Source organism: Sminthopsis crassicaudata, chromosome 4 (assembly GCF_048593235.1).
Source record: "Sminthopsis crassicaudata isolate SCR6 chromosome 4, ASM4859323v1, whole genome shotgun sequence".
NCBI classification, from domain to species: domain Eukaryota; kingdom Metazoa; phylum Chordata; class Mammalia; order Dasyuromorphia; family Dasyuridae; genus Sminthopsis; species Sminthopsis crassicaudata.
In genome coordinates, this window is record NC_133620.1 from 427167150 (window position 1) to 427191966 (window position 24817).

Below are 24817 nucleotides of genomic sequence, written 5' to 3' on the forward strand. Positions count from 1 at the left end.
GCATTATCAGTTCCTCCCAGCTTTGTGTCATCAGCATTTTTGACAAGCGTAATATAAATGTGAAGCATGTCATCAACTGGACCTGGGGCAAGGATTGAATCCTATGGAGTTCCACCAGAAACCTTACTCTGGGTTGACATCAGTCCATTAGTAATGGACAGGCATTCTCCGGGTCGTGGAACTTTGGGCAGTTTTTAATTCATCTTGTTATCTGGTTCTCTGGTCTCCGTTGCTTTATCTTGTCTACAGGAGCACTGGGAGGGATTTTTATTAGTTCCCTTGCTGAAATCCAGATTACACAAAGCCTGTATTGATTTAACTGTCACAAAACTTCTCAATGACATCCCCTTCTTTCCCCTGACATCGCCACCAGCTGGGTGCCATCTCATCCCTAGACCCTTGTAGCAGCTGCTGCTGGGGCTCCCTGCCATAAGTCTCCCCCCCTGCAGCTTCCCCTCCCCCAGCTGCTATGGAGATCTGACCCATCCCTTCCCTGTTAAGATCAGTATACAATCTCTTTGGCATTTAGAGAGCTTCCTAACCTGCCCTCCCTCACCTTCAGTCTTCTTAGAGTTTTTACCCCAACACCTGCTCCTTGTCTCAGGCCAGCTCCCACGGTTTCTGGAACAAGACTCTCCATCTCTGGTCTCCAGGCATTTTCACTAGTGACATCTGCTATCCCTGGAATGCTCTCCTTCCTCATCTCTGCCTCCTGGCTTTCCCAGCTTCCTTCAGCTCCAGCTAAGATCCCACATCTTGCTGGAAGCCTTTCCCAAATTCCCTTTAATTCTAGTGTCTTCCTTTGTCATTTCTGATTTATCCCGTACCTTGTTTGTGCATAGCGATTAGCATACTGTTTCCCATAAGACTGAGCTCCTGCCGAGCAGGGATCCTCTTGTGCCTTTCTTTGTCTCCCCCATGCGTAGCACAGTATTTGGCACATAGCAGGCACTTAACAAATGCTTGTTGGCTGACAGACTGTGGCACCCCAGTAATCTCTAAATCCTATCATACAAGGAAATTATATTTGTCGTACCCAGTGGCTCATAGTGATCAACCTCTTCTCTTTTTAAATCCCCACAAGCATTCCTTCTAATAAGCCAATCCAAAATTGGCTACAACTACCAGCATTTTACTTTCTTCCATTTTCCTAGCCTCTTTCCAATAACCTTTCTCTTTACTCTCAGAGCAGTTCAGTTGGCCCAGCATTTATTTCCAGACATTGTGGGACGGCAAAGACAATCCTCCCAAAAAAAACAGCCTGTGTCTTTTAGAAGTTTACATTCTAAGGAGGGAAACAATATGCATACAAATGAATAAAAGTGAAATCTCTAGAAGATAAATTCATAAGGAGTACATGGAATGGAGTGGGGTGTCCTGGGAACAAACTTTGGTTTGCCTTGGATGTAAAGACGGGAAGAAGAGATGGGACCAGAGTGGGAAGGGTCTTTAGTCTCAAGTAAAGGACTTTGTGTTTCATCTTGGGGTCTCGTGAAACTTCTTCAGGAGGGAAGTAAAATGGAATATCAGTTTGGCCAACGAGTAAAGAATGGATTGCAGTGAGGAAAGCTGGTTTCAGGGAATCCAGTTAGGAGAAAACCTTTCCTGCAATCGAGTTCTTCTCTGAACTTTTGTTCCTACTTCTCCCCCTCCTCACACACCCACTTACCCTGTTTAGGTCATATATGGCAGGAAGGATTGACTCCCCCAGATGAGAGGATGGGAAGAGTCATGCTGTGGGCAGTCCTGACAAGTGGGGATGGAAGGTCCTAGAGCTTACACAAACTTAGAATCCTTCTGTCTCCCTAGCCAGTCTTTTCCATCCCATCCTGCCTGCCAGGCTCCTTTTCTTGTAAGGAAGAAAATCTGGACTTCTTGGGTTTTGGGGTTTTTTTGGGGGGGGATGAGACAAGGAAGATAGAGCAGGTTGCATAAGAAGTCAGGGATATGAGATAGGGACTAGGCCTGTGATTCTGCTAATGGCTTTATTTATTTATTTATTTTTTCCTGAGGCTGGGGTTAAGTGACTTGCTCAGGGTCACACAGCTAGGAAGTGTTAAGTGTCTGAGACCAGATTTGAACTCAGGTCCTCCTGAAGGCTGGTGCTCTATCCACTGCGCCACCTAGCTGCCCTAATGGCTTTATTTTAATAACTTTTTAAAAATTAGGATAACCACAGTCCTCTATTCACCTCTAGCCTCTTAGGCCTTCAGCCCCAGAGCATCCTCCAACCTCACTAGGGCTTCTTTCTTGATTCTATATCCCAAAAGAACCAATATAAGTGTCTTAATTCTCCCTGTCTGGGGAAGAGACTCAGATTATAGATGAGCCCCAGGTCCTTCCCCCACCTCTGGATATTCCTAGTTAATCTGAGTGGGAAGCTGTCTCACCTCCATGGAGAGAATCTGATCTTATTGTCCATCAGTGACTGACATTGAGGCACTGGGAGCTGGAGACACTGAACTAGTCTCTTCTGCATCTTCCCAAAGAGCTACCCAGCCAAGGGTACAGTGGGCCTAGGCTTCTGGAGCTTAGCACAGCTGTCACCTGCAGAGAGGGGCTTCCAATCCCAAAATAAAATACATTTGTCACATAGGAAGCTGAGAGAGAGTATTGGAGAGGGAAGAAGAAAAAGATCTGGGTAGGAGAATTGGAATAGTTTTGAGATAACTGGGGATGATGGGAAAGTACAGAAGCAGTATAGAGAGTTAGGGAGTCCAGGAGAAGATGGGGCAGCATTTGTTGGAAGGAAGAGGAATTATGGAGAGGTTGGGCCATAGAATTCGGGATCCGGGGCTAGAAAAGGGTCTCAAGTCATCTAGTACCACTCCCTCATTTTGCATATGAAATAACATAAATCTGATTGCCTGTGTTACAGAGAAGGATAATGGCTTCTGATGGACAATATTAATAATAAAGATGGCATAGATTTATCTATCTACAAATCAAGAACTATACCGTGTGTGTGTGTGTGTGTGTGTGTGTGTGTGTGTAGGGTTGAAAAGATCATGGAAGTAATGGAGAAATATTTGTTAGGGTGACACAGGGCTGTGAAGGTGATGAACTACTTTTGTTTTTGGCAGGGAATGGGAGATAGGGCTGACTATGGTGAGAATTTTCCTGGATGGAGGAGATGATGTATTTGTTGATGGCAGAAAAAAAATTAATGGGCAGAGAAAGACTTAAGATTATCAAGAGGGGAAGGTGGGGAAGATATGACTTGGGGGACAATCTGTATAGAAGATAAGTTTAAGGGAATATGTAAAGAAATGGTTATTTCTATTAAAAAGTGATAAAAAGAGGAGAGAAAGGCTGTAATGTCTACTAAGGAAGGAGGAAGAGAAGGCCTGGAAAAAAGAGAAGGTTTGGAACTACCTTGGTGAAGATTGGGGATTGAGGGGGGAAGGATTGTCCCAGTCTGTTGGCTTGACTCATTTCCTCTAGCTTTGTTAAGTCCATTAAATCCATTAATCACAAGCATTTCTTGTTTTTTTTGTTTGTTTGTTTGTTTGTTTTTGGCAAAACCCTGACTAACTGTAGTTCTTTTTTTTTTTTTTTTCTTAAATGTTGATTTTTTTTTTTGGACTTAATTGCTTCCTATTAAATCTCATCCTGTTAGATCTAGTAGTTGTTGGGCACAATTCAGTGGGGTCAGATTGAAATAAAAGCAGATCACATTATCTGTGTGATGTTGTACTTGTATTTATTTTATTACAACTTTTCCAAGTACATTTTAAATTTGGACATCAGTGAGTTTTTCTGGCTATTTGTGGCAGGTTTGACACCTCTGGTATAGTTAGTGAAGTATAATCCTACTCTGTCCCATGTGATCATAGGACCCAAGCACACCTTGCTTCCCTGCCCAGCACTCTAGACTAGTGGTGTCAAACTAGGACACATTGACTTAGAAAACTACCCATTTCCTTCTTCTGTTTTTATTTATTTTGTTATGGCCTGGCTCAGTTTCACTCCAGGGTTCTGGGAATCTTTTCTAGGCAATTCCCACAGACTGAAAGTTGCAAGGGAAGGTATCAAGCTGCATTGACAGAGTTTCCTCATTGGAGAGTTTCCTATGACTATGAAATTTAGGATTCAGTCTTCATCCTTATTAAATTTGACCAAATATTCTAGCCTATCAGGATCTCTTTTTCCTTCTGCCTCTGCCATCTACCCTCCAAGCCATTCAGCGTAGCTTAGAGTTACCTGCAGACTTAGCCATGAGGCCATCTCTGCTTTTTTTAGTGAATCTATTTAGTGGAATAGGATTGCGGGTAGAATCCTGAGCATCTCCACTAGAGGGATGTCTCCCATCCCCCGGGACATTAGTTATTTGGATCAGGTGGTTCAGTCACTTTGACATCCAGCACCTGCTGTCTGGGGCTGGGCACAGAAGAACACCACCAGAGAAATTGTCCCGGGTGCATCCCTTCTTCCTCTGCTGTTTTATCAGGAATTCTTAGCTCCCCTCAGGGCCCATCTCAGGTGCCACCCACTTTGCAGAATCTTTCCAGGTGCTTCTAGTTGGTGTTCCCTCCCTGTTCAGTCAGGCCTTGTGCCAGGCCCAGGGGTAAAAGGAACATGAAAGGCAGTAACTGCCCTTGAGGATTGTTTTTTTTTGTTTTTTTTTTTTGTTTTTTTTTTTTTTGCTGAAGCAATCGGGGTTAACTGACTTGCCCAGGGCCACACAGCTAGGAAGTATTAAGTGTCTGAGGCCAGATTTGAACCCAGGTTCTCCTGACTTCAGGGCTGGTGCTCTATTCATTGCACCACCCAGCTGCCCCTGAAGACTGACAGTTTGAATGGGAGAGACTCCATGCAAACATCCCAATATAAGACCTACACAGCATAAATGGGTAATCTCAGAGGGCAAGCACTAGAATTGGGGGGCCACCAAAGACCTCTGCAGAAGGTGGGAACCTAGAGGGAGGCCAGACAGCAGAGGTAAGGAGGGAATCTTCCAGGCACCGGGGCAGCTCCAGCAAGGGTCATATATGAGAGGCTTCAAGCAGGCCAGTCTTTCTGGAGCCCAAATTGTATGGAGGGAAGTAAAATATAACTTAGGAGGGGCCAGAGTGTGACGGGATTTAAGCAAGGCATCAGATAGTGGGCAATAGGGACTCACCGGAGTTTAGTCAGTTGGTGACATGGTCACATGAGAAAAATCACTGGGGCGAGGGGAGGATGCATTGTAGTGGCGACAGAAGAGAGGAAGACCACCAGTTGGAAGTCTGTGACAGTCGAGGTGATGGAAATGTGTGTCATTGTTACTTGTCTGTGGCCATTCTGCTGGCCCAGATCCTAAGCTCTTTGAGGCCAGAGTCTGCTTTCTTTCATCATATCCTAAGTGCTTAACGGATGGTGGGTTAAATTGAATTGGATACCTGTTAGCAAGTTATTATAGTAATAAAAGACCGAGTTGGGATTGTGGCGGACACGAGGGAGATGATGGCTCCAGGAGATATTCCAGACGTCAAATGGTCAGAGTTGGACTTGAGAGGTGAGGGAGGATTAAGGGAACTGGACGTGGCAGAACAGACCACCACAGGTCAAGGAGGGGATGCTGGGGTGTGAAGGTGGTGGGCACAGAGGGCTAGAGAATTAAGAAGATGGCAGTAGTGGAAGGGAGATATTGGAGGTTATGGAAGAGGGGGAAGTATGCATGTCTGTAAAGGTAAGGATTGTGTCAGGGATGCAGGGTGCGTCCGTGGGGGATCTGAGGGGAAACAATGGGTGAGGAAACAGAGAGAGTTTTGGGAGAGCAAGTGGGATTTGGGACCTACGATGTTGGAAGGACCTCTGGGTATCTCAGATCTTGGATGCGGATGGCCTTGGGCACTGACTGACCTTGCTGCTCCTCTCTCTCTCTCTCTCTCTCTCTCTCTCTCTCTCTCTCTCTCTCTCTCTCTCTCTCTCTCTCTCTCTCTCTCTCTCTCTCCCTCCCCCCCCCATTGTCCTAGGTGAGCACTGTGAGGTGAGTGCCCGCTCCGGCCGATGTGCTCCCGGAGTCTGTAAGAATGGGGGCACCTGTGTCAACTTGTTGGTTGGTGGCTTCAAATGCGACTGCCCATCAGGTGACTATGAGAAACCTTACTGCCAAGTGACCACACGCAGCTTCCCAGCCCGGTCCTTCCTCACCCTCCGAGGCCTTCGGCAGCGCTTCCATTTCACCCTGGCCCTCACGTGAGTGATGATGGGGAGAGGGCCCAGACTGGGAGGGGAGTCCCAGGGAAAAGCGATCAGGGTGGGCTTGGAGGACTTGGGAACTTGGGGACCCCAGGCAGTGTTTGAGGATTGTTTAGCTTCCCATCCTCATCCACAAGTTTACAACTTGTTTCTGAGAGGCAGGGTGACTTGGTGGATGGGGGGCTGGACCTGGAGCCCAGGGGTTGACCGGGGTTGACACCCAGCCTGTGACACAAACTAGCTGAAGGACCTTGAGCAAATCATTTACTTAGCCTCTCTCAGACTCAGTTTCCTCCTCTGTAAAATGGAGATGAGAACAACATCTCTTTGTTGGGATCCTTGTGAGGACCTGAGATACTGTGTAGAGTGCTATGGAAGCTTCCTAGGGCTATTTAGGTGTGAGCTGGGACTTTGATCACTGATGCTCTTCTGTAACACATGAAACTTGACCTTGTACAAGGTGAATATGTGCCATGAGAAGAGGACTTTGGGCCTTTAAAAGCCTGCATATCTGTAAGAATGGAGAGGTGGCCCGCTAGTCTCACAGGTCTGAAAAACCCTGGTGAGGCCATTCTGCTCTCCACAGCTCCTCGTTTCCAGATGTTAACTCAGAATTGCCCAGAGCTCCGAGCAGTCAGGGCCGGCCTCCCTCATGTGGCCGGCCTCGCTCCATGGTCGGTCTCCCTCCCATGGCTAGGGCAAGGTAGAGGTGGGGCCTTTAGTCAAATTTCTGTGGCTTCAAGGTCAGCACTCCTGTCCTGAGCTGCTTCTTGTTCACTTATTATGTACCTCCAGTTACATGTAAAAGCACACGCTCACAAAAAGCAGTTTTTAAAAGATTTCCTTATTTTGGCCCCTGAATGTTGAGCTGTTTACTGCTGTTGGTCTTGGTTCTGTCAGTAATTCTCCCTGATGTTTCCTCAGTGACTGATACTTTCTCCAATCGTTCCCCACCAATGATCACATATGATCCTCCCAATAGCCATCTCAGGGAGGCAGGGAGGTTTTACTCATGACCAACATGGCACCTCAGGATGGGCCATGGTTGTTAAACAAGTCGTTGATAGAGCCGAGCCTAGAACCCAGGCCTTCTTTGTTTTCACCTAGTGAAAGATCATAATGAATCTGCTTCTTCTGGGTGTTTTTGCAATGAGTCCCCAGAGTAGCAGAGGCCCTTCTTTGGGGAAGAGGACTGCCTCCTGTCTCCTTGAATGTGCCTTCCCCTATCTCTCTGCTCCCCTTGTCCTTAGCCTCGGAGACCCGATGTGCCCATGTTTAGGGGCAGATCTGCCAGCTGTCAGCCCAGCTCACGGGAACGTTCTCTTTCTACAGTGGGCTACATTTTTCTTACCTCTCCTCCAAACAGGTTCGCCACAAAGGAGAGGGACGGACTTCTTCTGTACAATGGGCGCTTCAATGAAAAGCATGACTTTGTGGCCCTTGAAGTGATTCAAGAGCAGGTCCAGCTCACTTTCTCTGCAGGTGCTCACCCTCTGTTTTCCCTGGCCCTCCTCCACCTCTTGTCGGTCTGTCCCCAGGCCTTGCTTACCTCTCCCGAGGATAGCATCTCATCTCAGCATGCTCCCTTTCCTACCCAGCATGTCTCCTAGGGCCCTGGGTTACTTGGTCTTCTTTTTCCCAGGGGAGTCAACGACCACTGTGTCCCCATTCATCCCTGGAGGGGTCAGCGATGGCCAGTGGCACACCGTCCAGCTGCAGTACTACAATAAGGTAAGGCTTGTTTTGAGCCTGTCAGGAGGAGGAAACCATCCCAGGAGACCAGGCTCCTGTAGAGCTGGGGTCAGAGAAGTCCTAAGGGATGGCCTTTAGAGAAGGATCATCATGGGGAAATGGACCTGATTTGTTGAGCTTGATTTCAGGGGGCAAAACAGAGGCTAGTGGGGAGTGACTTCAGAGAAGTAGACGTCCGCTCCTGGTTTGAGAGTTAGGGCCTTTGGCCTCCAATCAGCAGCATGGCCATGACAGGAGCATTGGCTGCCATGGCAGCAGAGGGGGCTTCCCATACTGGCCCATGACCCTGGGAACCAATGCCATTAGCTTATCAGTTACTCCTGGCAACTTTCTTCCAATTATCTATTGCAGCACAGTTGCTGATCTGCTTTGGTAGAGGCGATGGCCTTATCAATGTTTCTCTACACCTCTGAATGAACAAAATCCTGAGGGAAAATCCTTGGGAAGCAAAGGGATCCCCATCCCTAGAGGTAGTCCCAAGAAGAGGCTGAATGACCACCTGTAGGGCAAGGTTCAAGGTTGACGAAGGGTCAGACTAGAGCTGGGTTCCTTAGTCTGGGGTCCATGGATCCATGAAAATGGGGCAGACATGATTCTAAAAAGGGTTCCATGGTTTCCTCAGACTGCCACAAAGTTCTATAATACATCACGTGAACTCAAGGACAAATGAACTCAGAAGTCTGAATAGACTTCTTCAGGATCTTATTTTTACTGTTCTCTTTTACATCTCTTTAATTTCTGAATACATGCTCCCCTCACTTACTTAAAAGAAAAGTTGTCTTTTATAATAAATATAAATAGGAAAAGGAAAAACTAGTTTAGCAAAATGGGCCCCTCCATCAGCTGGGCCCAGGGTCTGTATGGCACACCATACCCACAGCCCCCCACTTTCCCAGAGCCTCAGTTCTGTGAGACCGCAGCAGGCGGCAGCGGCTGAGGTTATTTTGTGGTCGTTGTGTGTCTTCTTTCTTGGGGGCCATGAACGACTTGTCACGTCCAAGGCCTTCCCCAGCTCTCTGTGCTCTGCCTAGTCTTGGGGTCTGGTGCTCTTACCTTTGCGTCATTTTTTGTCCAGCGCTTCCCCAGTGGACAGCCATACAACATGTTTCCACATAAAGTGACACTCCGGAGGTTATGATGGAGCGGAGAATATCTGTTTTGTCATTGTTGGCTTTGGGGGAAATGCTCAGAATGGGATGTTTGGGTCAAAGTCTGGACATTTGGTCACTTTATTAGCCTGGTTACAAGCTGCTTTCTAGAATGTCCCAGCCCCAGCTGGCAGCTTCACTGGTGTGCTGGCTATGAGGGGAAGCTTCAGCTGATTGATTCAGCCCAACCCAAGTTGTGTATGATGGACTTGGGGGTGCTTAGCTATGAAGTCTCTGCCTCCTAGATCCTGGGAAATGAGGCAGGGAGCCTGCATAAAGGCTCGGAAGAACTCTGGGAGCCAGAAAGTCCTGAGTTCAAATCCTGATTCAATCAGACACGAGCTCATTCTTTTCATTGTGAAGTGAACCTTCTGACAGGGCTTTGTTGTAAGCACCAAAAAAAATAAACTGAAGTGCTTTGCAAACTTAGACAAATGCTTAACTCTAAATGGGCCCTCCTTCCTCTCAGGGGCAGTTGTGTTTGATCAGGTTGTGCCTGAGGTAAGGGATCAGGTTTCCTGGCTGTGCCAGGCTGTGCCCACCCTGAGCCGTACCCTTCCCCTCTTTTTCCTCCACAGCCACTGATGGGGCGCTCTGGACTCCCACAGGGCCCTTCTGAACTGAAAGTGGCCGTGGTGACGGTGGATGACTGTGACCCCGGCGTGGCGCTGCGCTTTGGAGCTGTCCTGGGGAACTACTCCTGCGCTGCCCAGGGCACCCAGGCTGGCAGCAAGAAGTGAGAAGGGTGGGAAGCTGGGGCTGGGGGCCAAAGTGCCAGGCGTGCGCTTTCCTGCCAGTCATGCTGGGTCCCAAGTGAGGGTAAAGGGAGAAAGGCAGGGTAAAAGAAAGGAAACAAGTCCAAGAGCAAAAGAATTGGGGGACAGCGGAGAGAGGACTCAGGGCCTGAGGGGAAGGGACAGCAGAGGAAGGACTCAGCAGCTTTCCCCCTCTGCCAGTCCTGCCCAGGCTCTGCCAGTGTTCCCTTCCCTTACTTCCGTCCTTCTGTGATGTCTGCATCAGGTCCCTGGATCTGACAGGTCCCCTGCTGCTGGGAGGGGTCCCTGACTTGCCTGAGAGCTTTCCCATCCGCACCCGGCACTTTGTGGGCTGCATGCGAAATCTGCAGGTTGACAGCCGGCGTGTGGACATGGCGGACTTCATTGCCAACAATGGCACTGTGCCTGGTATGAGGGGACGGGAGTGGGCAGGCTTCGGGGGAGGGCACAGTTCTCCCTCAGTGCAATGAAAGTGAGGGCCGGCTGAGATCTGCTCTGCCAGGGGCTTCCCGGGCACCAGGCCTGCTCTGAGACCCTCTCCCTCTGCCAGGGTGCCCGGCCAAGAAGAACGTATGTGACAGCAACACCTGCCAGAATGGGGGCACCTGCGTCAACCAGTGGGATACGTTCAGCTGCGAGTGCCCCCTGGGCTATGGTGGCAAGAGCTGTGCCCAGGGTAAGTTGAGCACGGCGCAGGTTTGGCTCACTCTGACCTTCTGATCCTTCTCCAGGCTCAGGAGACCGGATGTCTTGGAGAAGGAGCAAATCTGTCTGTGGGTGGAAGAGCCTGCCTGGGCGAAGCTGCCCCGGGGTGGGCAGCAGAGGAGACAATGGGCCCAGTCAAACTGCGGGTCTGAGCTTGGCTCCAAGGGTGTGGTGGGAAGAGTATTGTGGGGCTGGGCCTGGGGGAGAGTGGGCAGGGCAGAGGTCTGCCCCCCAGGACAGCTGTGCCCTAGAATCCTCCCCAGAAGATTGCTTTAACTATTTCTTCCACAAATTCTCCATCTCTTTTCCCGTTTCCTTGACATCTCCAGAAATGGCGAATCCTCAGCGCTTCCTGGGTAGGAGCCTGATGGCCTGGCATGGCTTGGCACTTCCCATCACCCAGTCCTGGCACCTCAGCCTCATGTTCCGTACCCGCCAGGCAGATGGCATCCTGCTGCAGGGGATCACCAGGGGGCACAGTACCATCACCCTCGAGGTGGGCACTAAGGCTGGGGTTGGGAATGGGTAGGGATAGAGGAGAGGGCATGGATCTTGAGGTAAAGGCCTTATAGTGATCAGGGAAGGGATTGGGCTTTGGGGTGGGCAGCAGCGCCATCTGCTGGGCACATGTACGGTAACACCGGACCCCCAGGGCCCTGGCAGCCGCACTGAGCAGGGGCCGGGCATAAAAGCCATTTTATCTCCTCCACTGCCCAGATGAGAGAGGGTCATGTGATGCTGAGTGTGGAGGGCACCGGCGTCCAGACCTCCTCTCTGCGCCTGGAGCCAGGCAGGGCCAACGACGGGGACTGGCACCACGTGCAGCTCGTGCTTGGAGTCAGCGGAGGTGCCCGAGAGCCTGGTCACGCCGTCCTGTCCTTCGACTATGGGCAGCAGCAGGTGGAAGGCAACCTGGGTCCCCGGCTGCACGGACTGCACCTCACCAACGTGACCGTGGGCGGGGCAGCAGGAGCTGGCGGGAGCGTGGCCCAGGGCTTCCGGGGCTGCCTGCAGGTGAGCGAGAAGAGGCCCCTCCTGCCCCTGGCCGGCCTCGGCTCCCCTCTCCCGCAGGCAGTGACCACCTCCTCTCCCCGCAGGGCGTGCGAGTGGGTGAGGCGGCCGATGGGGCCAGCAGCCTTGACCCCAGCAGGGCAGAGCGGGCCAACGTCGAGCAGGGCTGCAGCCTCCCCGATCCTTGTGACTCCAACCCCTGCCCCACTAACAGCTACTGCAGCGATGACTGGGACAGCTATTCCTGCAGCTGCGACCCCGGTACTGGGCAGGGCTGGAGGGCCGGGGGTCACTCACCTCGGGGGACAGGGCACTGGGGAGAGAGGGAGGGACACCGGGGGAGAGAGCAGGTGGGCGGAGGCCTGATGGCTCAGTCTGCCACCTCAGGTTACTACGGCGATAGCTGTGCCAACGTCTGCACCCTGAACCCCTGCGAGCACCAGTCCGTGTGTACCCGCAAACCCAGTGCCCCTCATGGCTACACCTGCGAGTGTCCCCACAACTACTTTGGGCCCTACTGTGAGACCAGGTGTGTGGCCGAGGGTCGCCAGGGGTGGGGTTTGTACCCAGGCTATCGGGAGACTTCATGGAGGCCGGAATGGTCTAGAAAGACTTTCTTGCTGAGCATGGCGTGGGCCAGAAGGCGCAGAAGTCTGCGTGGAAGGCAGGGTCTGCGTGACACAGTGGGCAGAGAGGAGGGTCTTGTGCCAGTCTTGCCTCTGACATGGCTGGGGCAGACTAGGGACAGATCTGCATTGGTACCAGGGAAGCCGGGCTTGGTTCCTTCAGAAGGTGCCAGGCCCTCCGGTGCTGGGGATGCAGAGACAAGAATGACCGGCCCACGGCACAGCGGGGGAACACGCAGCATGGTGTTAATTAACGCTCTCGGTCTTGGTCTGCTCGGCTGTGAGATGGGGCTGAGAGTAACGGTTCCCCGAGTCTGAACTAGGGAGTGGCCGCAGGCGGGGAGAGTCTGAGATGCAAGGGGGCTGTGGGGGAGCTGCAGCTCGAAGGCAGTGTCAGCTGGGCAGGGGAGGAGGCCTCCACTCCTCTTGCTGGGTGGTTCATCTGCGATCATTGTGTTGTGGAATTATGGGTTTAGAGCCGGGGGGGGGGGGGGGGGGGGGGGCTCTGAGGGGAGGAGGCCCAAGTGGGAAAGGGGCTCTACTCAGGCCGCACAAGGGAGGGCCCAGGCCGGCTGGCTCCTGTGCCAGTCCTGTCCCACCACGCCGTGCCGCTGTAAGTGGGGAACATTCACGTCTGTTCGTGGCTTTTCTCGGCAGGATTGACCAGCCGTGCCCTCGAGGCTGGTGGGGACATCCTATGTGCGGTCCCTGCAACTGCGATGTCAGCCAAGGCTTCGACCCCGACTGTAACAAGACCAGCGGGGAATGCCGCTGCAAGGTCACTAGCACTGGCCGGCCTGTTGGGGCCAACCCCCTCCCCCTGCCAGGGACCACTCACTACCCACTCGCTGTTGCCTGGGGGCCACGGAGGAGACCTGGGATGAGAGGGATGTGAGGCGGGAGTGGGGGTGGGGAGGAAACAAGTGAGACTGTCCTTCCTCATGCTTCCCTCCATATCTGAGAGGTCCTGGGGGAGGGGGCAGCGGGGAGAGTTGGCTGTGTCTGGCTCTTCGCTCATCCTCCCCTTTCCTCTGCTGCCTGCCATTAGGAGAATCATTACCGCCCACTGGGCAGCCCTGCGTGCCTCCTGTGTGACTGTTACCCCACGGGTTCTCTGTCCCGGGTCTGTGATCCGGAGGATGGGCAGTGCCCTTGCAAACCAGGCGTCATCGGGCGCCAGTGTGACCGCTGTGACAACCCTTTTGCTGAGGTGACAGTTAATGGCTGTGAAGGTAGGTATACAGCAGATCAGGCTGGAGCCCCATCTTCCCAGGAGAGTTAGTGGGCCACGAGCACTGCCTGGATGAATGTGCTCCCAGACTTCTGGGAGGACCCCAGGCCATTGCCTGCTCTCTCCTCTTCTCAGGAAACAGCTTTTCCTTCAGGAAATTTTGGTTTGTCTCTGACCCACGTTCTGGGGAAGAGGATGGGGAGCAGCTTCTGGTAGCCCCGTCCCCAGCCCCATAACCATGTCTTTACCTCTGCAGTGAATTATGACAGCTGCCCAAGGGCAATCGAAGCTGGCATCTGGTGGCCTCGGACCCGATTTGGGCTGCCTGCCGCAGCACCGTGCCCCAAGGGCTCCTTTGGTAGGTTTCCCTGACTTTAGGATGCCATCTGCACTTGGTCATCCTGAGGAGGGAGAAGCCCTTCTGACCTTCTCTGAATTCAGAGGTCACCCCCTCCCACTCCCCTCATCCCTTGGGGGAGCTGAGGGCAGCAGCTTCCTGCAGCTTCAGGGGAACTGCTACTGATGTTCTGGGCCTGGCACCCATGACTGCTCTGCAGACACCCTTGGCTCCCTGGTTTTGGGTCCAACAAGCTGCTGTGGCCCAGTTAGCATTGGGCTGGCCTTGCTTCTCCCTCTGGGATGTGCCTGTGGTAACTAATGAAGGAAACCGAGGGCACGGGCAGTGCAGGCTGGTCCTGGGTTTGAGCTGAGGAAAGGCTGTGGGAGGGGTCCGGGGTGGGGGGGACCTTGCAGGATGATTGGATGAAGAAGCAGCCTCAGAGCCAGAAGGCGCCAGTCCTGCCCTGCCTCTCTTGCCAGTCCATTGACAGCCGAGTGCTGTAGGCAGCTCTCTGACAGGAGGGTGAGGGTGCCTGCCCGCCTGGGGAGAAGTCACAGGCCAGGCCCTGCTGCGGACGCCCTAGAGGTAGACTGGAGGCTGGATGAGGAGCATGTGCCTCCTTGGGGGAGGAACTTCCAGGACGGAGGCTCCCTAGGCAGACCGAGGAGAAGCCCTTGGAGTTGCCCAACTGGCCCAGCAGTCTCCTCCAGCTTCTAAGTGTCCAGGGCAGAATCGGAATCCAAGGCCATCCCCTGCACACTCCCTACAGAGCCTCTGAGGCAGATGTTTAAAGGGCAGTTATTCTGATATGGGAGGAGGGACAAGAGCTTGGATCCCCACATGATTCCACGGGAGCTGGGAATACCCAAGAACAGGAGCACCCAGGGGTCTCCTTCCTCATTCCCGTCTGTCCCCCCAGGGACTGCAGTGCGGCACTGCGATGAGCATCGAGGATGGCTGCCCCCTGACCTCTTCAACTGCACCTCGATCACCTTCTCGGAGCTGAAGGGCTTTGTAAGTAGTGCTGCTTCCGGCGTTCCCCCTGCTTGGAGAGGGCAAGGTCTCCTCCAGCACTAGTCATTCCCTTTTTCCTCCACTTTGCCAGTCCGATGGGCAGGAGGTGATCTGGCTGGAATGCCGTATGGCACCGCTAACTCCTGATTGCCGCCCATTGCCCTGCACTGTATTACGTCACAGGGAGAGGGGAGATCACCGTTCTCTCCTCAGGTGCCCTGTGGTTCCAGACAAGGTCTTTAACCCCTGACTTCATTTCCTCACCTGAAAAAATAGTCCGAGCAGCACCTGCCTCACCTGGCCCCGTGAGCCCTGGGTTAGCTGCTTTCTCACTGGGTGCCGGTCATCAGATTCCCCGTCTCCTCACGCTCTCCTCCCTCTGGTTTCCTCCCCGTCTGTGTCCCCAGGCCGAGCGGCTGCAGAGGAATGAGTCGGGCTTGGATGCTGGGCGCTCCCAGAGGCTGGCAGTGCTGCTCCGAAACGCCACTCAGCACACCGCGGGCTACTTTGGCAGTGATGTCAAGGTGGCCTACCAGCTGGCCACGAAGCTGCTGGCCCATGAGAGTGTCCAGCGGGGCTTTGGGCTGGCCGCCACCCAGGATGTGCACTTCACAGAGGTGGGGGCGTGAGTGGAGCCCTCTGACCAGGAGCAGGGGGAGCAGGGAGCAGCCAGACGGGTGGGCAGTTCTGAAGGGAGGGGAGGCTCTTCCCAGGAAGATGCCCCTCTCGGGCATGCAGCACTGGGAGCAGGACGCAGAACTTTCCTTCTAGAAAGCTCATGGTGTGGTCAGAGCAAGCAGAAGTGAAGAAGAAAGGGGATGGGGGCTCATGGTGGACAGTGGGTTGGACTTCCTGGAGGAGATGGCCTTGGGTTGGGGGAAGGGAGAGAAGGTGCATCATAGACAGGTGGGGGGAATCTCTCTCACCAGCTAGGCCAGGCTCAAGCTTGGGGACAGAGGAGGGGAGATGTCTGACAGGGGCCTTCCTTTGCCTGCTTCCATCCCGGAGGTGGGTGAGGAGGGCTGGGCCTCCGGGGCCTGACGCTGCCCCCTTCTGTTCCTCACACAGAATCTGCTGAGAGTTGGCAGCGCCCTGCTAGATGTTGGCAACAAGCGTCACTGGGAGCTGATTCAGCAGACGGAGGGAGGCACCGCCTGGCTGCTGCACCATTACGAGGCCTATGCCAGCGCTCTCGCCCAGAACATGCGCCACACCTATCTGAGCCCTTTCACCATCATCACACCCAATATCGGTCAGGGCGGGCTCCTGCGGGGCACGGGCTGGGGGAGGCCGTGGGGAGACGGAGGCTGGCCTGTTAGCAATCAGGAATTGCAGCTGGGTTGGCAGAGCCCGGGCAGGGCAGGTGAAAAGGGTGCACTGGTCAGTGCAGGGACCGGAGTCCTTCCATCCATGCTTTGGCGGAAAAGAGTCCTTGGGCTTCTGGTCACCCCTTAAGGCTGAAAGGATCTGACTGTCACATCGTTCCCTCCCCCAGTCATCTCGGTGGTGCGCCTGGACAAGGGCAACTTTGCTGGGGCCAAGCTGCCCCACTATGAGGCACTTCGGGGGGAGCGGCCCCCTGACCTTGAGACAACGGTCATCCTCCCTGAGTCTGTTTTTAAGGCAACAGAGAGTCAAGGTTAGTGTGGTGGGGCTGAGCTCCTCGGAGGGGGAAGACAAGGATCTGAGTTCAAGGGAAAGGACCTGTGCAGGCCATACGGGGGGGGGGGGGCATGCTGGGGAGGGTCTTAGGGGAAGGGAGGGGGAGCCTTGGAGCTCAAAGTCTCCTGTTGTGCACCTCAGACCATCAGCCCCCAGGCGTGCCTGTGGTGCCAGGCGAGGCCCGGGAGCAAGAGGAGCTGGGTCGGCGGCAGAGGAGACACCCGGAGCTGAGCCAGGGCCAGGCGGTGGCCAGCGTCATCATCTACCGCACCCTGGCCGGGCTGCTGCCTCACAACTACGACCCTGACAAGCGCAGCCTGCGGTGAGCTCAGCACGTGCCCGCTGCCCTGTCCTCTTCTTCTGATGGAGGGGAGCCGGGGAGGGGGAGGAGCCAGGCAGGGGGGCTCCCTCATAGTTGGGTCAGGAAGTGTAGCTGGTGTTTAGACCACACTTTACAGCTGTGTTTGTACGGCGTGGTACCTGATCCTCCAGCAGAGAGTGTGTGAGGGGCACGTGCACTGGGATAGTGTGTGCAAAAGAGCGGAGCAGCAGGGTGTGGTGCAGGTGCCCACGTGCACATCCATGACCCTGGGGGCCGTCTCCTTCCTCCCCACTAGAGTCCCCAAACGGCCTGTCATCAACACGCCAGTGGTGAGCATCAGTGTCCATGACGACGAGGATCAGCTGCCACGGGCCCTGGACAAGCCCGTCACGGTGCAGTTCCGGCTTCTGGAGACAGAGGAGCGTTCCAAACCCATCTGTGTCTTCTGGAATCACTCGATTCTGTGAGCTGGGCCGAATGGCAGCTAGCACAGCCCGGGGCCGGGACGCTCCCCTGCTCTGCCTCTTGCCCCATCTTTCTGTGGTCTCTTGGGCTCCTGGAGGGCGGCCCCCCCATTGAGCAAGACCCCTTTTCCTGTTCCCCTCCATCTTCCTGCCCTGTGCCCTGTCAGAAAACAACCTCCACCTTGGGGCTGCAGGAAACTGAGTGTGGGAGCAAGGAGAGCTCCAGAGACTGTTCACCAGCCCCCAGCCCCTCTCAGGGCCTTGGTGGCCCCACCCCTGCTGACTGCCTGCTTCCCTTCCCTTCCTCCAGGGTGAGCGGGACAGGTGGCTGGTCAGCCCGGGGCTGTGAGGTGGTCTTCAGGAACGAGAGCCACGTCAGTTGCCAGTGTAACCACATGACCAGCTTCGCGGTGCTCATGGATGTATCTCGCCGGGAGGTGGGAGGGGGCTGGGGGACTGGGACGAGGGGCCCGTCCAGGATTAGGGGTAGCATGGGGCGGAAGCACCAGGGCTGAGAGGAGTGACTGCCCAGTGGCCTCCTGAAGCCTTGACCTGTCTTCCCTGGCCCTGCAGAATGGGGAGATCCTGCCCCTGAAGACAGTGACTTACGCAGCCCTGGGTGTGACCTTGGCTGCCCTGCTACTCACCTTCCTCTTCCTCGCCTCCCTGCGGGCCCTGCGCTCTAACCAGCATGGCATCCGTAGGAACCTGGTGGCTGCCCTCGGCCTGGCCCAGCTGGTCTTCCTGCTGGGCATCAATCAGGCTGACCTGCCGGTGAGCATCGTCCAGCCTTTTCTGCCTCCTCTTCCCCTGGCCAACACTGCTGCTCTCCTGGTGCCCTTGCCTCCCTCCCTCCCATCTGAGACGGTTCTCCCTCTAGATTCTCCGACCCTTCCCCATGACTCCTTATAGCCCCCTTAACATCATCTGCTTGTATGCACCTAGGCACATGCGTAACGTACACGCATAACACACTCGGGCACACGTGCATACAGACACATGTGTGCACACAGACATGGACAGATGCATTGTACACAGGTGTGCATGCATGTATGTGTACAGATACTCATGTACACACCGATGGCACACACATGCAGACATACACACAAGAACACACAGGTGGTTTGGACATGTGCATGCACACTCACATGCATATACACAGATGCACTTGCACACACACACTTGCCCTGGCAGGCCTGCACTTTCTCCCCCCTCCCCCAGCTCCTATATTTCCTCTGATGCCCATACCCTGCACCCTCCTCATCTGGGCCCCCAGAGGCTCTGCCCTGGTTCTGTGGGTGGGTGATAGAGCCTTTTCAGGACCAGGTGTGTAAAAGGAAACGCAGAGAATTATCCCAAGATAAATAAAACCCTTCCTGTCCCCACTGATAGTCCGGCTTCAGGGAGGGGCGGCTGGGCCCTGGCCAGGGGCTGAGTGGCCCTGTGTGTCCCACCCTCACAGTTTGCCTGCACTGTCATCGCCATCCTGCTGCACTTTCTGTACCTGTGCGCGTTCTCCTGGGCCCTGCTGGAGGCGCTGCACCTGTACCGCGCCCTCACTGAGGTTCGAGACGTCAACAGTGGCCCCATGCGCTTCTACTACATGCTGGGCTGGGGAGTGCCCGCCTTCATCACAGGTGCCCCCCTCCTTCGTGGTAGTGCCCGTGGGGGTGCCAGGTTTACCCAGCTACACGGGGTGGGGCAGCCCCTGGTAACCAGAGCTCTGGCATGAAAGGGGCCACCTTGGGGAATGGTCTGGGGATCCGCCAGCTCTCTGTGAGGCACTTGGGATTGAGCCTAGAGGCAGGAGTTCAAATCCAGCCTTGGATAATTTCTCATGGTATGACCCTGGGCAAGTGACTTCACACCAGTCTGCCTCAGTTTTCTGTACCGTAAAATGGGAATGATAATGATAACACCCACCTGTCAGGGTCATTGAGAAGATCAAGTGAGATAAAAGCTCATAGCCCAGGCCTAGCACCCGGTGAGCACCGGATAAGCTTTAGCTGTAATCATTCTTGTTATCGTCCCTGATGTTTTTTCAGGCCCCAGTCCATGACTATTCCCTCTTTTTTTCCACAGGCTTGGCGGTGGGCCTGGACCCTGAGGGCTATGGGAACCCTGACTTCTGCTGGCTCTCCATTTACGACACCCTCATCTGGAGCTTTGCCGGCCCGGTGGCCTTTGCTGTCTCGGTGAGAGCTGGGAGGGTGGGCAGCTTCTCACTGGTGAGAGGAGATTCGGGCTCCTCACTGGAGGCAGATGCCAGGCTGAGACCGGGGCAGGGGGGGTTCCTCTCCCCTCTCCTGGCTGCTGACATACCTTCTCTCCCACCCTCAGATGAGCGTCTTCCTGTACCTTCTGGCAGCCCGTGCCTCTTGCGCTGCCCAGCGCCAGGGGTTTGAGAAGAAGGGCACCGTGTGAGTGTGGGCAGCGGCGGGGGTAGGGGAGAGAGCAGCATGTGAGGGTGCCACGGGGTCCGGGCCCTCCCTGAGCTCACGGGGCAGTGCCCCATCTCTCCTCAGTTCAGGCTTGCGCTCGGCCTTCGCTGTGCTGCTGCTGCTCAGTGCCACGTGGCTGCTAGCCCTGCTTTCTGTCAACAGTGACGCTCTCCTCTTTCACCATCTCTTTGCTGCCTGCAATTGTGTCCAGGTACCAGCCCTGGCTGGGGTGGGCACGGGATCCCAAAGGGACCGAAGGCACCAGGATGCTGGCGAGAGTGGGGGCTGTGGAGGGGCAGGGGGAGCAAAGGCTTGGTGGTCCTGAGGGGGTATCTGGGTCTGCCTAACTCCTGGACCCCCCTCTCCTTCCAGGGCCCCTTCATCTTCCTCTCCTATGTAGTGCTCAGCAAGGAGGTCCGAAAAGCCCTGAAATTCGCCTGTAGTCACAAGCCCAACCCTGACCCTGCCCTCACTACCAAATCTACTCTAACCTCGGTGAGAGGGCCAGGCAGGGAGGAAAGGGGACCGAGCAGGGGTGGGGGGCAGAACCTTGGAGATGAGGGCCCTAGAGCCAGGGCAGCTGGGGCCTCCTGCTTGTCCAGTGTGAGCTCCTGAGAGTCAGCCGAGTCCTCAGTGCCCAGCACGGGCCCTTGCATGGGGCGCAGGGAGTGGATGTTGAGGAAATGTTCACCCGGCTGGATTTCACTTCCCAAATCCTTGCTCTTCCCGAGGCAGAATGGGACAGTGTTTGTATCAGGGATAAAGAAGTATTTGGGTGCAAGCAGCTAGGAACGTTTGACTTGTGGTTCTAGAGGGAACTACAGGGGTTTTGGGGGGAGACAAGGATGGAGATGATGAGATAGTCAGCCCTCGAAAGTTTTTTCTTACAAAAAGCAGCAAGTGCTTGAAATGTCGAGGCCTTTGGAGAAATCTCCAGCGCGGCGTGTCAGATTCCATAAGGGTTTGAAGAGGGATGATTTGTCAGAAATGTCTGTCTTCGATTTTTTACTGCCAGGTGCCCACTATTGAGGATAGGGGTTGTGTTATAACAAACAGGAAAATATATTGGGCCTGCCCTTTGAGAAACGTGGCAGAGAATTCTGGGGGAAGCTCCCTGGCTATTACTGCTCACCTTTGTCTCCGTCCTCAGTCCTACAACTGCCCCAGTCCTTACGTAGACGGACGGCTCTACCAGCCCTACGGAGACTCGGCCGGTTCCCTGCACAGTGCCAGCCGCTCAGGCAAGAGTCAGCCCAGCTACATCCCCTTCCTGCTCAGGTGAGGCCCTTGGACAGGAGATGGACCTCCCCAAGGTGAGGGCCCCCCCTTGAGACCCCGCTGGCCCAACAACTCAGCTGGCTGGTGAAAGCAAGAAAGGGAGGCCCAGTCTTGTTGGGTGGTGGGAGAGGCCTGGGATTGCGATACTTGGCAAAGGCACAGAGAGAGAAAGTGAGCCGGCCGCTGTAGAGATGTGGATCCTCACCCTCGTGGGCACTTGTCTCCCTGCAGGGAAGAATCAAGTCTGAACACTGGCCAAGGGCCGGCTGCTTTGGGGGACCCAGGAGTCCTGTTCCTGGAAGCTCAGGACCAGCAGCATGGTGAGCTCCTGAATGCCCTCTGGTGGGCAGAGTGGGGACCGTCTGGCATCCTGTGTGGCCGCTTAGCTCCGGCATCTGCACAGTGAGCAGAGATAAGAGGGAGCTCTCTGATCCCTCTCCCGGTCCCTCCAGGGCCTGATACAGACTCAGACAGTGACCTGTCCCTGGAGGACGACCAGAGTGGTTCCTATGCATCCACCCACTCGTCGGACAGCGAGGAGGAAGAGGAAGATGGCGCTTTCCCTGGGGAGCCAGGCTGGGACAGCTTGCTGGGACCCGGTGCTGAACGATTGCCATTGCATAGCACCCCCAAAGGTGGACGGGCATTTGGAAGTGGGTGGGAGCCAGTTTCCTGGGGAAGGGGAGACATAGCCCCTCCACCACACTGACCCTCTCTAGGGAGAGCGTACAGTCTGCAGCGTGGGGGCCCTTGAGACCTGACCTGCTTTCCCTCCTCTAGCTGATAGTGGCCCGGGGCCTGGTAAAGCCCCTTGGCCTAGTGAGCTTGGAACAGCCTCCAAGGAGGAGAACGGTGAGGCCTTATGTCGGGACAGCCCCCTGGGCCCCCTGCCTGGACCCGCTGTGCAGCCCCACAAAGGTGAGCCCTGCCCCAGGGAGGCCCTCCTGTACAAGGGGCTGTGGGAAGGAGGCGGAAGGTCTGGTTCTGATCATGCTCTCCTGAGTCTCTGCCCCCGGTGCCGGGCACTGACCACCACAACTCCCTTCCCTCCCAGGCATCCTCAAGAAGAAGTGTCTGCCCACCATCAGCGAGAAAAGCAACCTCCTGCGGCTGCCCCTAGAGCCAGGCACCGGCTCTTCACGAGGCTCCTCGGCCAGTGAGAGCAGCCGGGCCGGCCCCCTCCCCCCACGGCCCCCTCCCCGACAGACGTTGCAGGAGCAGCTGAACGGGGTCACCCCCATCGCCATGAGCATCAAGGCGGGCACGGTGGATGAGGACTCGTCGGGCTCGGAGTGAGTAAATGGCCTGGGTGGTGCCCTTGGCGGCCGTTCCCGGGGCAGGGGCAGGGGCTCAGGTGCCCAGGGTGCTCTGAAGGGGGAAGGAGGGAGATATCTGGGCCAGGGGAGGCCGGGGAGACAGACTTAGGCGGGAAAGGCCGAGGGCTGGGGTTTCTTCCCTGTTTTCCTTCTCTGGTTGGAAGCTTCTGTCTCTTCTGCTCTGACACTAACCTGCTCTCTGCCTTTCTGTCACTTTTCCTTTCCTGCTTCTCCAGATTTCTCTTCTTTAACTTCCTGCATTAACCCTGGGCCCACGGCCCCCACGCCTGAGGCTCCCTTCTCACGCCCCCATACCATGTCTTGTGCTTTTTCCCCCTCTTCCCCTGCCCACCCCCCAAACTTCCCTCTTCCCGCCCCACAGCAGTGACGAGACATCCATCTGAGGAGCCTGTGGGCATTGCCGGGAGGAATGCCCGCTCCCCCAGCCCATCTTGTGCCATTCACCCCCTGCCATCACCCTTTGGCCCCAATGCACTTTGGAACCCTGGGGCCGCACTTCCAAGGAAACACTTTTTCAGAAAAGAGGAAAAAAAGAAAGAAAAAAAAAAGTGGAAGGATATCTGCTCTTGTGTCTTCAGGGATGAATTTTTTATACAATGAAAACTGACTCTCCTCCACCCACTAGAGGATGGGACCTCCCAGGATCCTCCCGCGCCTCCCGCAGTTTCCCATCTGCTGTGCCTCTGGGAGGAAGGGAAGGTTCTGGGGGGGCTGGGAATTTCCTGCCCCCCTTCTGCCATCACCAAAAGAAAAAGGACAAAGCCACACACTTCCTACAGGGGACAAGCTGGACAAGCTAGGCTCCAGTTTGGGGGAGAGGGGACAATGACACTCCCCTCAAGAAGTGAAGACCTCTGTCTGGGGGCAGGAGGGGCGGTAGAAGGACCAGCCTCCCCGCCCCCCAATGCTGCATGAACAAATGTAAAGGGGAAAGGACCCAGGAGTCCCTGACCTCTAGTTGGGGATGGTGCCCCCTTTCCTTTTCTCTAGGCCTCTGGCAGTGCTCAAGAACCAAGATTTTTGCTCAGTTTGCTGACCCAAAAGTGCTTTTTTTTTTTTTTTTTTTTTTTTCGTTTTTGCCCAAACCATGCTGGGGAGGGGTCGTTTACATTGCTTGCCTTTGCTCTGGAGATGGATAGAAAAGCTCAAGGCCTCAAGTGGCTGGGGCCAGCCCAGGGGATGAGGAGAGGTCTTAGGTTGGGGGGGGGGCGGGTAACGTGGTTATTCATCTCATTTGCCGGCCCCTGCTGTGGCCTCTGAGGTGGTTTCCGATTTCTAATCTCTTGGAATTGCCTCTTTCTTCAAAGTCCCAGGAAGTAGTCTCCTCTTCCTTCCTCATCCTCCCCTCCCTCCTTCCTCTCCCCTCCCCCACTCCTTCTGAAGAGAGAGATAATATATATTATTTTTAATTTATTTGCCTTTTATGTTGGGATGGGACTGTGTCTGGCCCCAGAGGATGTTGTGGATGCCATCGATGTCATGGATTTAGTGTCTCTGTGATCTTCTGGCTTGGGAGCCAGAGCCTCTGGTCTGCTTGCTTCCGGCTCAGGCTCCCTGCTTAAGGGAGAAGCTGGTTTTAGACCCTCCCAACTCCCTCCATCTTGCCAGCTGCCATTCACTTGAGTCATTTTATCCTAAGCATGTGGACCAAATTCTGATGTCACTGATTATCCTCCTGGAGGCAGGTGGTCTAGGAAGAAGGGCTCCAGATTGGTAAACTTGACATTTCTTCTCTGCAAAGTTAGGTTCATTCATGGCTCTTCCTGCAGCCTTGGATTGCCCATCTCTTCCCCACTCCTCTCCTCCTCTTCCACTTCCTGCAGAGGGTAAAACTGTAACTGCTTTTACTACTTGAAGACTTAAAAAACAAACCCACAAAGATGCTGGACTCATAACCTGTTACTAATTGTTGGATTGTACAGTTTGATTGCTACTGTAAATATTTATAGATTTTTTTGTTTGTTTGGCCTTCTCCCACTACTGAATAAACTAGTTCTGTGCAGGTTTGAGCACTGCCAGCTCGACCCATTTGTCTCTTTATTCTGGAAGGCCGGGCAGTTATGTGGACAGAGAAGGCTCAGGCAGGTCTTGGGGTGGCCCAGCCCCCCGACAGCTGCCTCCTGTCATCCCGTTCACTGCCCTTTTTTTGGGTCCTGCTCACCACTTAGCGTCATAGCCTAGGACAAGAGGACCTTGTGACCTTGTGTGGGTCCCGTGGCGGTATTGTCGGGTCTCTACCCAGGACCGGGCCATGGTTGGGAAGGGTGACTCGGGGAGCTGCTGGGGGGAATCTGTTGTTCCTTGGATTCCTTGTCTGTAAGAGGAGGGGATTGGAGTAAATGCAGAGTCTTTCAGGAGAGAGCCCAGGATCTGCCTTAGGAGGGCCTGGTTTGGGTCCTGCCTCTGTCCCATACGGGTCCCTCTGTGCCATGCAACTTTTCTTCTAAGTTGAAGGAATGGGGTCTTCTAGCTTAAAATAATAAAAAAAATCTTAGGACCTTCCATCTCACCAAGTTTTTCCCGTCAT

The 24817-nt window shown here is 54.7% G+C and overlaps 1 protein-coding gene across 4 annotated transcripts in view; it reads left to right on the plus strand.

Moving 5' to 3' along the window:
* The window catches only part of CELSR2 (cadherin EGF LAG seven-pass G-type receptor 2), a 45084-nt gene extending 20776 nt beyond the window's left edge, over positions 1–24308 (plus strand). For 2 of the 4 annotated variants that reach the window (XM_074262886.1, XM_074262890.1), the window contains 32 exons: positions 5958–6180; positions 7550–7665; positions 7826–7914; positions 9662–9819; positions 10104–10267; positions 10410–10535; positions 10894–11060; positions 11282–11578; positions 11662–11836; positions 11963–12104; positions 12859–12979; positions 13250–13433; positions 13689–13790; positions 14692–14786; positions 15194–15403; positions 15855–16038; positions 16282–16425; positions 16590–16770; positions 17066–17233; positions 17545–17671; positions 17808–18008; positions 18697–18871; positions 19317–19429; positions 19575–19654; positions 19760–19886; positions 20048–20170; positions 20826–20953; positions 21185–21273; positions 21406–21588; positions 21734–21871; positions 22008–22245; positions 22506–24308. In XM_074262886.1, coding sequence (XP_074118987.1) covers positions 5958–6180; positions 7550–7665; positions 7826–7914; positions 9662–9819; positions 10104–10267; positions 10410–10535; positions 10894–11060; positions 11282–11578; positions 11662–11836; positions 11963–12104; positions 12859–12979; positions 13250–13433; positions 13689–13790; positions 14692–14786; positions 15194–15403; positions 15855–16038; positions 16282–16425; positions 16590–16770; positions 17066–17233; positions 17545–17671; positions 17808–18008; positions 18697–18871; positions 19317–19429; positions 19575–19654; positions 19760–19886; positions 20048–20170; positions 20826–20953; positions 21185–21273; positions 21406–21588; positions 21734–21871; positions 22008–22245; positions 22506–22533 — 4796 coding nt within the window. In that variant the 3' untranslated portion in view covers positions 22534–24308. The remainder of the gene's footprint in view (positions 1–5957; positions 6181–7549; positions 7666–7825; positions 7915–9661; positions 9820–10103; positions 10268–10409; positions 10536–10893; positions 11061–11281; positions 11579–11661; positions 11837–11962; positions 12105–12858; positions 12980–13249; positions 13434–13688; positions 13791–14691; positions 14787–15193; positions 15404–15854; positions 16039–16281; positions 16426–16589; positions 16771–17065; positions 17234–17544; positions 17672–17807; positions 18009–18696; positions 18872–19316; positions 19430–19574; positions 19655–19759; positions 19887–20047; positions 20171–20825; positions 20954–21184; positions 21274–21405; positions 21589–21733; positions 21872–22007; positions 22246–22505) is intronic. The other 2 variants (XM_074262887.1, XM_074262889.1) reach the window with 2 other exon arrangements.
* Positions 24309–24817: the final 509 nt, after the last annotated feature.